This window comes from Diadema antillarum, unplaced genomic scaffold (assembly GCF_040938485.1).
Source record: "Diadema antillarum isolate AM-2024a unplaced genomic scaffold, OU_Dant_1.0 seq00000399_RagTag, whole genome shotgun sequence".
Lineage (NCBI taxonomy): Eukaryota > Metazoa > Echinodermata > Echinoidea > Diadematoida > Diadematidae > Diadema > Diadema antillarum.
In genome coordinates this window covers 567,897-583,623 of record NW_027271390.1, presented here as the reverse complement: position 1 = coordinate 583,623, position 15,727 = coordinate 567,897, and the positions used below count along the sequence as shown (strand labels likewise).

The following is a 15,727-nucleotide window of genomic DNA, read 5'->3' as shown; positions in this document are numbered from 1 at the left end:
GTGATTGGCTTTCTACGAGGGGAATTCCCCATCTTCACACACACGCAGTCATAATGTACGTATACAGAATGTGTCACACAAACACACAGCATTGTTTACACCATATTCAAGCTTTCCATACAACACACACCCATACTATAACCACATACCAATCCACAGACGATCTTGCATGATACAATCGCAAGCTATACAAATTTACATATTCAAACATCTACAATTAATAAGAAACACATTATTGATATTGGATTTCTTGGCGAAAAACATCTTTTTACCCATAAAGGTGAGTAATTCCCTCACAAACAATATCAAGTTATTAGTATTGAATGAAATATGATGGGTAGTCCACATGTGCAAATTAATGTCTTTATGTTATGCTTTCTTTTATGCCTACTGATATAACGAGATATCGGCTGTAATGAGGAAAATGACTCTATCCCGACCATCTCGTTATATTGAGTTTCCACTTTTGTAGTTTACATTCTTCTGTATGCATAGTGAGAGCATGCATGTGTTTTGTAGAATGTAAGAGCATCTTCCCAAATGTATTTTTTTCTAAATTTGTCACAGGCTTCAAGAAATGATCATGTCAGATGGAGTCAACAAAAATCACCAGTCAACAAAAATCACCTTATTTCACCTTTTATGTTCATATTCTATTCAATTATTTATTTATAATACATATCATGAAATAACATCGTATTCAGCATACCATTTTCCAAATGCACATTCCATAATATTTGAGTATATTCAGGAATATTCTGAAAGGTTCCATTATTTCAATGAAATTATTTGTTGCCAGGACTGCATGTTAAATCAAGTAGCAGATGTGATACTTCCCTAAAGTGAGAATTTACATCGTTTGCAAGAAAATTTTTGAAATATGTTGGTTATGACTTGTTAGGGAAGATAATTTATTGAAACACACCCTGTATAACAACAACAACTCTATTTCCAGTGTTAAGGGGAAAGTTTCTGTCTTCTATCATTGTCCATGGGAGCACAACTTTCAGCATATTGTAGGGCATTTTCCCCTTAAACAGATTTCTAGGTTGATGGATTAAAGTCCATTGTTCGGTTTAATTAAGTTCCCCTTAAGGTGAAATCCAACCTTGAGTGATGGGGATGATAATAATGATAATAATGAAGGTAATAATAATGATGACAGTAATAATGATAATGATTACAGTGACAATAGTATATGTAATAATGATAACAATATTAATTGAGAATACAGTGGAAACTCGATATAAGGAGATCTAATATGAATGAATACCCATATACAGGGGACTCACGTTATAACAAACACAGGTATAACCAGATTTCAGTTATAACGTAGCCATTCCCATCCCAACAGATAAGAGAAAAGCAAATATTCCCAGTTATAACAAAAAATAATTTTTAATAGAATAAAAGTGCCGGTCCCGAAGTACTTCGTTATAATATGAGTCTTCTGTAACAAAGTAATTGTTCAGGTCCCACTGACAATATTTGCTTTGCATTGTCTTGTTTATTAATAATTGTTATTTATTACGAGATACAATGGAAAAATAGCACGTAAAAAATTTTAGGTTCCAATGACCTCCCTATAGCGAGTTTCCGATGAAATAGAATTTAGCAATAATTACATGTACAGGAAAACCCCCCTAATAATGAGTTGCGATATAACGAGATACCGTCTTTAACGAGGATATTTTACCAGTCCAATTTTCAATTGGACATGTTGAAATGTTAAAAAGATGCATATAATGGTTAAAACGAGGTACAGGTTGTAACAAGGAAAAATTGGCAGTCCCACTGACCTTGATGTAATGGGGTTTACCTGTGGTAAATGACGCATAATGGCAACCCATGTCAATTTATCACAGACGCACAAATATATTTATTATATTTTATAAATTTGCTTGTGCCGCTCGCAATCTTTCACAATTCTGTATATTTGCGTCTCGTCAGCAGGTATTTATGCATGCTTGTAATGATAAACTATATTACAATTTGGTATACAATATTATATACAATGCCTGCTCATAATTACAACAGCATATTCTATAATTGTACTTGCAAATTATCTTAATAAGAACACAGAATACTCCTTATTTTTGAGATGCAAGTACCAATATAGAAAATGGGTGAAATAATCATGGCTTTTGGTTTTGTTGGGGAGCTTTCCTTCATGATGTCAAATGATGAATATTTCCTTAGCTCGTTCTGATAACAGTGTAACAAATGTACCAATAAAATCATTCAAATATATAACATGCTATCAACTTGCAATGTGACTAAACAAAAGAAAATTCAAAACTCTGCCCCTCAAAATTTTAGACATAACAGTACAGCATACCATTGGCGATACAGTGATCTTTTCGGTACAAATGAGCTAACCGTTGTGTCTATTTCACTTGTATTCTTATACTTTTCAGCTGCAAGTAATAGTTTAACAGTTGCCTAGGTAACAAGGATTGTACAATATGTTCATCCTGGTATTAGATTGTAAGTGATAATGACATACTTCATGAGGAGGCGTGATCAACATTAATTTAGAGCCTGCAAAAGGATATATCTTTTTACGAAATTATCCAGCCACGTAAATGTATCCATCCACATAATTATTCCATAATTGTGTGCATTCTAACTAAAAGTGGGATTCTACTATGTGACGTCTGTAGGCCCGTGGAACATTGTGATTCATTCCTTGATGTAGTTCCTGATCGGGTTGATCATATCCCTGGATGTCCTCGGCAATGAGTGGAATCCTCATGTCTTTGGCAAGGTTGTGTAGAATGGCACATGCTGCTACTATGCAGCTGGCTTTCTCAGGTTTGTACCTATAATGTAGATGGATGTGCAAAGCTCTCATAAAGCTCTATAACCAAAAAAAAAAAAAAAAAAAAAAAAAGAAGGAATTATGGAAAAATCTATTATTGAAGTTCTCGCCATCTACCTGGTAAAGAAGAGCATCTACACACAATTTACAAGTCCATATGATTGAGAGGGTATGAATCCACAAATCTGACAGTGGAAGATTGACTGAAATCAGTGGCGCATCTAGCGGGGGGAGGGGGGGGGGGGCAAGGGGGGCATATGCCTCGGGCGCCACTTCAGGAGGGCGCAGAAAAAGGAAAAAGAAAAAAGGGGAAACCTTTGTAATTAAATGCTTATTTTTTGAAGGGGTATATATCATGATTCCCCTCCCCCCCCAAGAAAAAAAGAAGTGGGGGACGGTGTACATGCGTTATCACCCCCCCCCCTCCATCATCCCCTTCATAACTGAAAAAAAGTCTAATCATTTCCTACCTGCGCAAAAATGAAGAAAAATATGGGGAAATGCCTCGCTGAACTTGCTTACACAAACTCGTATGCTTTGTGAATTTTTCAGTTATTCAATATAAGTGATTCATAAAGCCAGTCATCATCACAATATTAATAATTACTTGAATTATCAACCAAATATTGAAGAGAATCATGTGTTTCCTATATACGTCATATATTTCCCCTATATCCTGATTAGAATTATACAATATGATAATCAAATATTCCGTGCCCTTAAGCTGAAATACCTAAATTTTAGACTCGCTCGCAAAAATTTGAATCTTTATTTTTCAGCTCCCCCCCCCAAAAAAAAAAAAAAATTAATATTTATTTCTCTCATATTTTCCACTGGCGAATAACCCTTTTTAAGAGCTTGAAAATGTATATTGTGCACTGTTTTTTCAGTTGCCAATAATACGAAAGTTGTGGAAGTTTGAAGTTGGTGTAAATTCATATAGCAATGATATGGCTCACAATGTTATTGAACTTGCACGATATAAACATTAGTGTTGTGATCCCCTCAGCAATGATTTGTCAAGTAGACGATCTAATTAAAAATATATACATGTATATCCAGCCTTTCTAATAAAATTTTAACTTCACTCATCCTGGAATGTATGATAAATCATGTATAGAATAACAATAAGACTTAACCTTAAAAAAGGAAAATTAGGGATTTCTTAATTGATTAGGGAGTTGTCAGGGATTAGGGAGAAGGTGAAAGTGCCACTGGGCGTGTTTCTAAATTGGTCACCCCTCAAAACCAAACTAATTTTCACAGTTTTCTCGGACACGATATTAGGGAGGTATCACATGTCCTCATTGATAAAATATCAATTCCCTTCACATGTTTCATCATCTGTAAAAGCCAAACTTTTTATAGAACATCATTTTAAAAGGTACGACATGGTCGGTTTTTGCAGCACTGCACAAATTGAAAAAGGATAATTATGAAGATATTCTTATATATTGAAGGCCATGAATGCTCCCCATATCCAAGTACAATGATATTAATTTAATAAATGTATCTCCGATTAAAATATGACAGCCATATCAAAACGAAATTCTGTCCGGCGCGCGTCCAACATGCTTTACGACAATTTTAAAACAGGCCCCACTGTGAAAATTACACCTCATCAAATATGTATGTATTTTCAATTTTCTTGAAACTGTACTGCACTTAACAACTTTCTTAACTTTCTTATTTGATGGATTTTACCCCAAAAATTATCACTGTGCAGTTGCCATTTCATGACTAAAGCAAAATTTCTTTTTATATATGCAATGTCAATACAATATGCCAGTTATTTATTAATATGTTTTTAAAGCTTAGATATATTGATAGTGTGCTGTCATCCACCATTTGTGCAGAATATTTGAATAGATCTTTTAGTTCTATTTTTTACCTTAATTCACCATGAAGGCAATGAAACCTTCTCTTCAGTTGACCGATTCCTCTCTCCACGAGACAGCGTGTTCGCTTATGTGCCAAGTTGTATCTGTGGTAACAATGGAGGAAAGCATTCACATAATACCTCATATCTGGTTATGCCTCATATTCTTGGTTTAACAAACAGGACCAAGACTAGTGTTCATTTTGTTGAAATATGTATCCAAGGTAAATTTTACTGCTTCACAATGGTATTTTTTTTTCTAATTGAAGATTTCGAAGATGAGAAAATTTCTTCGTGCATCTTTACAACTTACTACACCAGTAACAAAGCTATCAGCATCACCAACACACCAACACACCCACCCACACACACGCACACACGCACACACACACACGCGCACACACGCACACACACACACACACACACACACACTCGTGCAATCACGTGTATTTCGAATCAAGTACAGTAATGTGTAAGGCAATAATGACACAAACACACAATCCATTCTCATATTATGTACAGTATTTGCACACTTGTAAGAATGCCCGACTTATGCTCTGGCATATGTAATAATAGCTCCCACGGGAATCACAATGCTAACCCAGAACCTAACCCTAGCCCAGTCCCTATCTTCAACCAAAAACCCTTTCATAATCATAACCCTAATTCTCTCTGATGAGAGATTTCGCCGGAGCAACTGTCGCCGGAGCATATGTCGGATTACCACTTGGACAGGCATAAAAATGCATTTAAACATAATGGGGATAGTCATTCTTAAATTGCACTTGTGGGTAGTTGCTCATGTCCCTGTCCACTCAAATTTTGCGTGCCATTTGTTGAACGTCCGTCCGTCCGTAACGCTTTGAAAACTGGCATAACTTTGCTCCAATGAGTCCAATTTTGACTAAACTTCGATTTTACAAGCTTCTCAAGATACCTTACTTTTTATGAAACCTCAAATTAATGCAATTATTCTTCGTGAGTGTGGTTTTATGGAATTTATACCTTTCTTCTGCATCATCCGATGGACGAGCGATTGGAGTAAGAAGCCAGCACTTGAGAGGATAGCCACTGTCTCCTAGGAGGTGTCCTTCACTGTCCTGCAGTACCTCCTGTAGTCCACTCTCGCGAAGCACCCTAAAATGAATAATTTTCGACTTATCAATTAATTTTACACTCCTCTCAAGAAGAAAAAAAAAAGTTGATTACGTCTGCTAAATCAATAAATCAGAAAATGTTTTTTGTTTGTTGTTTTTTTTTTATGGATATAAACTATGGCCATAATCAGCGTAAGCTTTCAAAAACTGAAAATACGTTTCCCCAACCAGTTGCTGATTTGGGGAATGGGGGTATTTGGTGTAGATAAAAAAAAAATGACACTTTTGATCGATAATTACTTTTTACTTACACAACAGTTATCATTCCATTTTCGTATGTAGGTAGCAGAAGAGTGTACAATTTTACTGAGTATAATTGTATTAAATCAAATGAAACTAAAATTATTTCTGAAAGTGATTAATACCCCCACCTCCTGACCAGTGTTTGTTCAGAGCATGTGGTATCGTTAGGGCGGCAATGAGGTGGATATACCAAAATAAGTATTTACCATGGCAACGCATTGTCCGCTTGCAATCCCAAAGGACATTTTAGGCAATTACTCTTAAAGAGCATCATATACACCAAATTTGACCTTCATCGCTTAAATGCTTTATCTTCATACAAAAAATGAGTGGTTACCATAGCAACATACATATATCTCATACTATCAACATACATATATCTCATACTATCACATACACATTGGTGTATTGTATAACTATATACATATAGATCATCGTACATACTGAAGTTGAACTTAAGTGATTTAATGATGTTGAAGTTATTCGATCTGCAAGGTTTTGGTAAAATAGTTTTTACCATGCCAATGCCTTGGCTGGAAAAAAAAAAGATCCACATCTATTCCTCAAGACCATAATGCCTACCAATTTTGATTTCAGTTGCTTCAAAACTGTGGAACTAGTTCACAGGATTTTTGAAGGAAACGTGCGGTTACCGTGACAACGCTTTGTCAAGTTAAAATACTAGTACAAAGGGTGTCTTGCATAAGTTCACCTATAGATTAACATAGATACTAATTTTGTTCTTAATTGCTTGAATATTGTGGAATAAATGCAAGTGGTTACCATGGCAACGCATTTACAGACGAACACAAAAATCCTATCTTACACATATATTCCTCAATATCATAATTTCCTCTAAACTTTCATTTACATTGATTCAAAACTGTAGGACTTCGCGACGCGAGATTTTGCAACGGACCAACCACCGCCCGCCATCACACCGCTTCATATATTATGTATGTATGTATATATATATATATATATATATACATATATATACATATATATATAATATATATACATAATACATACATTATATATATATATATATATATATATATATACGTATACCCGCTTCAAACTTCGTTTGGCGTGGATATAATAAAATGTTTGGAAATTATAACTACTATAGGCTTTCTATAGCTCAGTCGGTAGAGCACCGGTCTAGCAATCCGGAGGTCTCGGGTTCGACTCCCGATGGAATCCCATTTTCTTTGCTTACTTTTCCACTAAGAAATTATAACTATTTAGAGTTAACTCATCAATCAATACAGCGAAAAGTGCAAGTATGGAATGCCTTACTCTTGAGTAACATCTGGTTCAAACTACAAATATTATGGAGTTAATCAGTTATAAATTTCGGTAACGTATCTGTTTTATGGTTTCATAGAGCACTGTGTTCACAATTACGTGCCAATGTTACATTGTTAATGCCCTTAATGCGTTGAGAATTTACTGTCCTTTTTTTTTTTTTTTTTTTTGAATACCCGGCATCTATTATTGTTTATGCACGTATATGAAGACAAGTTTTGACTCAATATTTTGTTGCTGATTTTGGGGTTTCACTCTGACTGAAATTGAACTAACACTCTATGTGAGAATGTCCCATATACCACAGTGACACATGTTTTAAACAAAATCGAATCACAATGATTAATTAAATTTGAAAGATAGATGATTTTTATTACCTCGAATCATGAACACTTCCTGGCCATTGTGCATTCAGATTGATGATCTTTGCATCTGCGTCTACCACTACCTGAACGTTGATGCTGTGAAAACGTTTGCGATTAACAAATTGGTGCTCATCCTCACTTGGTGCTTGTATCTTGACATGAGTTCCGTCGATCAACCCGATCACGCCAGGAAACCTTGCTATCTGGTAAAACTTCATCATGTTCTCAACTTGCTCATGTCCTTGAGGAAGGCGAACAAAGTGTGGTAACCTGTCGGTAAGTGCCGTGCAGACTGTCTGGACAATCCGTGAAACAGACGCCTGAGAGATTCCAAGCGTGTCTCCGTCTGTTCTCTGGAAACATCCAGTGGCTAAAACATGAAGGGCTATGCAAACTTTGTCTATTGGGTCAATAGGATGGTTGTTATTTCCTTTCGGTGTGATGTCGTGTCGGATAAGATTAGTAATGTAGTGGATACCCTCCCCGTTGAATCTGTAGCGCTTGATTAATTCAACGTCATTGTAGATTTGCAACGGATGAAGTCGTCTGTGTACTAGTATTCTCTCCCTTCCCAATTGGTAGTTCTCATGGAGATGGAGAAGAGCTGCCATGGCCACGTCTTCCCCAGCTCAAATCCAATAGCCAAGTGGCAAACAACCTACCAGCATTTCTTATCTTAAGTAACCTACGAGCATTTCTTATCTTAAGTATAATACTTAACATGAATGACGTCACTCTGCAATTTTATTACTTTAAGTAAAATACTTAAGTAATAAAATTGCGACAAAATCTGTCTTAGCCAAGTATAATACTTAGCGGGAACTGAATCGCATTTTTAAACAAATTACTTTTCTTAAGTAAAATACTTGATTTAAGTATAAGTATTTGACTTAAGTATGGATTTGAATACCGGCCCTGATGTCTTTATCAACCTATCATATCATGAATCGTCTCTAATGCTGTCTTTCGGACTAGTGAGCATTTTGTCTCATTGTCTTTTATAAACTCGTAAAAGCTGTGGAAATAATAGCAGAATTTCAGCGTCAAGGAGCTCTGCAACAATCGTCGACAACTTACGCTCTTCTTGTGGTCGTGTTCTTTCTTTCCGTAATCGTCTGCGTCGCTTACGTCAACAGAAGAAGAACATTCTTCCCCGCAGATGAGGTATTTAAAAGATGATCAGACTACAATGCCACAAGAAAGCACCAACACCCTTCAACTTGCACTTCACCAAAGTAAAAAGTGTTGTTTAGGAAATTTTTCTTCAAGACGTGCTGAGGATCTTTCTCATGTATACTCTATATCACAACTTGAAGTATAGAAGTTTGGTTTATTGGGCTTGAATTTCATTTCATACACGATTTCTTTTATCTGATATTCTGTTCGACGATTTACAGTCAAGCGAATGCGGTCCAGGACCAAATTGTAGGTGCTATGAACGGAAACATAACGTTTAAGTGGGGTTGACTATACCGTAACATGTTCAATCTGTGATGTACGTATTTTTTCAATGTTTTTTATTGATGGGCAGATTGATAATCTCTGTTTTGTCATATCAATTTCTCATCATATATTATATTTTATATTTCAAGAGTTGTTGCAAATACGCCCCTATAGAAAGTAAGGACAAGACGGGAGAACCATGCACGAGCCAAAGGTTCTTATGCCTGAATCGAGCATTCTTATTCGGCTATATGATAGTATATCTACTTACTTTGCTATTACAGAATAGTTTGAACCTAATTTGTAGTAATGATTCAGGCAACGTCATGTACCTTATAAACTAAATTGAATTGATTGGTAATAAAATTGATTGGTAATGAAATTCTTTCTTTTCAGTTGCAGAGTTTCGAGTAAACGGATTCATCTTGGACGTATGGGATACCCATTTTCTTCATGACACGACGGCTCAATTTCGCCTTGGAGACACATGAATCTGACACTGAATATCCGATGAGGTGCATTTGATCATAATTATACCATACCAATGGACTATAGCAATCCTACATGATCACGTATTCACCAAATGCAAGGGTATTATGGTATCCCGACTTATACCTAGGTGTATTATCCGTCAACAGTAGTGGATACATAATTTCAGTAACATCTGATGTTAAACCTGTATATTATACTTTTCATTCTACCCAGAAATGTCAGACATTAAAAAAGTCGCCAAATTGACGAATTTATGGCCAACCATCTAGGAAGGTATTATTTGCAGGGAGCGAAAGAAAAAGAAAGTCACGACAACCATAGTTGGGAGATGCAACATAATTTTATGGTCAGATTAATTTCCCAGAATCAGATCTGTCATTTTCATGATATAACTGTTAGCTGGCAATTAAAAAAGAGCGCATTAACATTCCTTATCCTTCTCAATTTTCTCATTGATTCCAATATGTCAAAAAGGCACCACAGTTCCTGATAATATAGTATTGCTGCAACTGTAACGAGTTCTGGTTTGTTTGAACTTTGTTTTTAGAACTGCAAATGTATTCTCACAAACATCTTACCTTCTCCGATTAATATTATGTAATGTAACCTCGATATATCGCAATTAATTTCATTCTTGGATGTTATCAACCGAATACTACTTTGAAAATGACAGGGTTATTACCTTCAAAGGAAAAAAAAAGCGACAATCTTGATCTGACTTGTTGTTATCTTGAGATGTTAATAAACATATTTATTTCCTAGATATCTTTTGTTTTGTTACCGTTATAGTTTTGGTGACAATCATGATGAAATTATTGGACATTCGAGCATAAAATAAAACGATCGTTTGTTTTGTTGGTTCTACTTTGCTATATGACTTATTACTAACAAGTCATTATTTTCACCAGTGAATTTCCAAACCATATTGAAATATTACGGTAGGTTTCTTTTAAACATTTTCTAAAAAAGATCTGTCACTTGTAGCGACGAAATACCGGGCACTCGTAATTTCAGTCATGATTGTATTTTCATAGATATCCATCATCAAGAGAATAAATCTGGTATATTTGTACTTGGAAACTCAAATAATTACTTTCATTTGATTTGAGGTCTCTATTGTATGAGGATATTAGAGGTGAGATTGGCATTGTAACCACCATTGTCCGCGAATGTGACCGTGATTGAGAGGAACGAGTACAAGAAAAAGAGAGACACAAGAATGAGTTATTCGATTTCATGAAATTCTTCCGTCTAGATGTTTGCATTGCAACTGATTGACAAATTGCCCTACATCGACGTAAATAAGCACTGAATTGATCAGTGTTTTAGTAATAGACATGATAAAAATAATGGGCGTACATACTCGTGTAGGATTTGAACCTACGACCTCCTGAACACCGGACAGGCGTCATCTCCACTAGACCACCGAGCTTTGGCCCGACAGCAAGCGTTGGTTCTAATCTTTATAGCATGCAGCGGGTACTGCGTAATTATTCAAATTCATGAAATTCTTCCGTCGAGATGTACGTCGATGTAGGGCAATTTGTCAATCAGTTGCAAAGTATGAATTATGCAAAAAAAAAAGTGTGGATGAAATATAGGTTAATTCAGTTACCAAACGAGAAAATTTGAGGTCATCGACAAATGCAGACACAGAGACGACATAATATATTTAACGCTTCTTCATATTTGAAAAAAAATTAACAGCGATAGAATGAGTGTAAGAGAAAGAGGAATCAAAGAATGGATAATGATGATATAATTAAGGTCAAGGCAGAGGGAGAGGGAGAGAGAGAGAGAGAGAGAGAGAAAGAGATAGAGGGAGAGGGAGTGAAAAGGAGGAGACGAAATGAACGAATATTCAGGGCATTAATAATAAAAAGATAGATTTGAATAAAATTATACAAAACACATTGCATACATGACACATATTCATTCATTCATTCATTCATTCATTTATTCATTCATTTATTTATTCATTCATTGATTATGACTCTAACCTGGCACAGAACATCTCATCAAGGAGGAATATTGAATAATGTATAATATCTCGTATAGTCTCTGATTCTCCGTATGTGGTTTGGTGCCAAAAAGTCAAGAAACCTGTACTTTGATTCTTCCCTTATCTGGCTGTCTAACTTATAGATCAAACAAGTTTCATGAGATGTTTGGTAACAGTGCTTTTAAGAAAATCTGTAGATTCATTCATTGTCCTTGCAAAAGTAACACATAATGTAACATTTACTCTACTTACATGTAGTATCGTCGGGAAATACGAAAAAAAAATATCAAAACTCTGAAAACGTGAAAAAACCCACAAAACCAACAAATACTGTGGCAACTACATAGTCGGTTTTTATTTTCAGATGCTGAATTACAATTTAGGATGTTAAGTTGGTAATCATGTACATGTAGACCCAACCAGCCTTTCAAGGTGTAAGATTACACATATGCAGGCATTATGATACAAGACATAAGATTATGAAGAAGTGGAGTTTGGTCTGGTTCCATATTGCCAATTTTCTCCGTAATAGGAAATTTGTGACATCCTAGCCTACGAAGCAATCATAGTATTACAAACACATATAAATATATGACTACAAAAATGTGATCATTAGATTTAGCAAAGTATGCATCACGTTTCTTTCAAACTGTATAGGTTAGGGTTAGGGTTACGCCTGTCTGAACTATTCATCTTGTGTCAACGTGCGTGTGTGTGGGTGTATGCATGTGAAGTCTGTCTTCCGATTTACCTCATAAACATAAACGTTAATATCCGTAATCATTTACCAACAAGAGAGAGAGAGAGATAGAGACAGAGAGAGAGAGACAGAGACAGAGAGAGAGAGAGAGATCTCCAATGGATTGTAGCCACCGATTAATTTATTTGTGTTCCACTCGCTTACCTTTTTCTTGGAACGTTTTGCAATTGAAGTGGAACATTATTATCACTTATTTTCAGTAAAGAAGAGAGCTTCAAAACAAGGAAATAGGGAAATAATGACATTGACATTTAGGCCACGTTTACAATCTCGTTGTGCCAAGTTACATACGGTACAAAGGGATAATGAATTTGAATGCATAACAAACGTGTGATGAGTCAAAATGCAGTGTAATGTCACCCCGTCATCGAGAGAGGAAAACTATATCATTCTGCATAACGACTAGTTGTGCATTTTTTTTTGTAACACCTATAAGTGCGAACACGTGGCACCTTACAACGTGATACCCCGGGGTGATGCATCCGAATACTGAGTCTTATATGTCATGTTACCTGAAATAACAAACTATTCCTATGTTGTTGTTTATTCCAGTAAAAACACAAAGAAAGTGCAAAATATGTTACGAATAAACTATTCACTTCCATTTGATTACCTGTTATTACATTCATTCTGTTTTTAATTAAGAGCTTCCATCAGAAGGTGTGATAACCATCAAGTTTCACGATCAACCGGACCCTGATGTTGAGTCTGGTCTTATCATTGAGTGTCACGTGACTCCTCACGACCAACCATCTCCACCCATCACAATGTATGAGATAACCGTTGGTGGCGTCGAACTCTCGAGATCGTCTTCACCTCAAACTCGTCTTTCTCCCGCTCCCCGCTGGTGTGTAGACGTGTCATGTAAAGGAAGCAACGGACTGAGAAATACGGCAACAACGTCCATTCACTGTCCAAAACGTAAATATTCTTAGTTTATTTTCAAGTGGGTCTATATTTAAATGAAGCATTTGTGAAACGGCGTTTGTTCAATGTTGTCTGTGTATAAGAGTGCATAGATTCGTGTCAATGAAACAATGAGATAAGAGTGAATTTTGAATTCGAAAGCCTATTCCTATGTGTTCTCTACTCGTAGGAGTTCATCAGGAAATACGATACGATTTTCTCACGTTTTAGTGCAGGTATTGCCTGAAGTATTTTGATATTACTATCCAAGTATCTCACAAAACCTTCTCTTGACTAATCACCGTACATGGATAGATGCACCTGCAGCAGACGCCCTGTCAATCAGACTTCAGGAACAACAGGACGCCAACAATCCAGGAGGAAACCTTTTGGTCACGTGCCAAGTGGAACCGCGTGATCAGCCTTACCCTCCCATTCATACATTCATCATAAAGGTAGATCAGCAGATAGTTTCGTCGTCAGAGGTCCCTTCCTTTATCATAGCACCTCGTCCAGACAAGTGTACTCACGTGACTTGCATTGGTCAAAATGGAGTTGGCTCTTCATCGGTTGAAAAGACATACTGTCCTACAGATGAAGGTAAGGACCGAAACAGCCATGTTCATATCATCATTAAATTGAAGACATAAGAGGAAAATAAGAATGGAAAAATGAAACATCATTCTGGGTCAGCAGTGCATCTGTATGTGTCAGTAACTCGGGAAACTGTTCTTGAGTGGCATTGAAACGAATTTTTACCAGTTTTACCTCTTTGATCGTCGTCAAATGAAGTTTGAACTAAGGTATGCCATTAAAAAGACTTGGGGTATGCGCAATGTTTAGAGTCTACGCAGCTTCTAGTCTTCAGGGTCAACATAAAATGGCGCCATTAAGCTTTGCTTAAATGAAACAAATGACATTGAATTTGAAAATGCTTACAATCCATTCATATGTTAGGACACATCACTGGAATAATTAGTTGTCACTAAAACTTCCCAACTTCAGTTCCGACAAGTCTACATGAAATCATCTCCATCGTGACGCACGATCAAGAGAATGAAAACAAACTGACGATCACGTGTCATACTGACCCGGAAGACATTTTCGACAATTTCGAAATCGTAATCGACGGTGAGGTACAGACACTGTCTTCGTCATGGCATCCTACCGTAGTACTGACACCTCGTCCTCAAAAGTGCGTCAATGTCATGTGTAACGGAAGCAACGTACACAGCTGGAGTACTTCACTCGATCTCATATGTCCAGGAGGTAATCAGCTTTTGTTTTGAATATGAATTTAGATTTAACTTTAAAAAAGGTTGCATATACATATATACATATATACATATATATATATACATAATAATATACATATAAAGTTCTAGTCACTAACACGATCAACTCTGTTGTGTGGAAATGTGATCTTTCAAAAATGACATAAAGGTAATACACTCGCAAATCGCAACGTAATTTCAAATTCTACATCGTTTTATCGAAATTTCGTTTATAACTTAACAAATTAACGACAACAAAATGTATTGTTCATTATCATGGGGAATGTTGATTGCGCACTGTAATATTATAATACCTTCATGCACCGCGTGTTGCATCCCAACAGATAGCTTTTGTCCAGAGATGGAAACTGTAGAAGGAGTGTTACACCAGGAATCCACCACTGCAGCATTGTTAACAATCGCCTTCATCTTATCAGTGGCTGTGTGTGTTGCTGCAGTCATCAGGCGAAAACAACTCTCTTCTCCCACCGAGGTGATGTAGCATCATGATATAAATATATTTCTATACAGTAAAGTAGATTTTATTTGAATTAGATAATAAATGTAATGTATATATCATATAATTTAATGACTGTTATTTATGACACAGTATAACGTTATTAGTTGTAATCTATAACTTTTTTCATAATAAAAATAAACATGTTGTCGTTCCTGTTGTCAGTCAATAAGAGTCACAGCACATGGTTATCACGTTGAATATACTTCCATTCGCAACATTTCCTTTATTCATTGGATTAATTATTTGTAAAACTATGCATACCTACCTGTGAATAATTTTCTCCTCTTCCGTTTTTGTTTGAAATAAACATAAAATGAAATGAAAAGATATGAAATGAATTGATGTAATAGAAGGCCCATCGCTTTATCAAACTCGTGTATTTACAATATTAATCATACCAAGGACTGTTTTTGCTAGGCATGTAGAATAAACATGTCAATACGTCAGCAATTAACATAAATTAGCTCTGTCTGTTTTTGCAGTTATCAATCACAGACGGGACATTATAATCTGAACTGGTATGACGGGAGAGACAAGAACTGACCGAGCGGCCA

The 15,727-nt window shown here is 36.0% G+C and overlaps 1 protein-coding gene and 1 long non-coding RNA gene across 2 annotated transcripts; both read right to left on the bottom strand.

The window, feature by feature from the left end:
- Window positions 1–1,912: 1,912 nt before the first annotated feature.
- Window positions 1,913–6,986, bottom strand: LOC139732081 (uncharacterized). The gene is made up of 3 exons (XR_011711006.1): window positions 5,706–6,986; window positions 4,713–4,805; window positions 1,913–2,822 (listed from the first exon to the last, which is right to left on the bottom strand). It is a non-coding gene; the product is annotated as an uncharacterized lncRNA (long non-coding RNA).
- A 484-nt stretch (window positions 6,987–7,470) lies between these two features.
- Window positions 7,471–8,540, bottom strand: LOC139732080 (putative nuclease HARBI1). The gene has a single exon (XM_071642954.1). The coding sequence runs from the start codon at window positions 8,385–8,387 to the stop codon at window positions 7,785–7,787; it is 603 nt and encodes a 200-aa protein (XP_071499055.1). The 5' UTR covers window positions 8,388–8,540; the 3' UTR covers window positions 7,471–7,784.
- Window positions 8,541–15,727: the final 7,187 nt, after the last annotated feature.

Coding starts and splice junctions, on each gene's coding strand:
- LOC139732080 (XM_071642954.1), bottom strand. CDS start 8,387: ATGGCAGCTCTTCTCCATCTCCATGAGAACTACCAATTGGGAAGGGAG.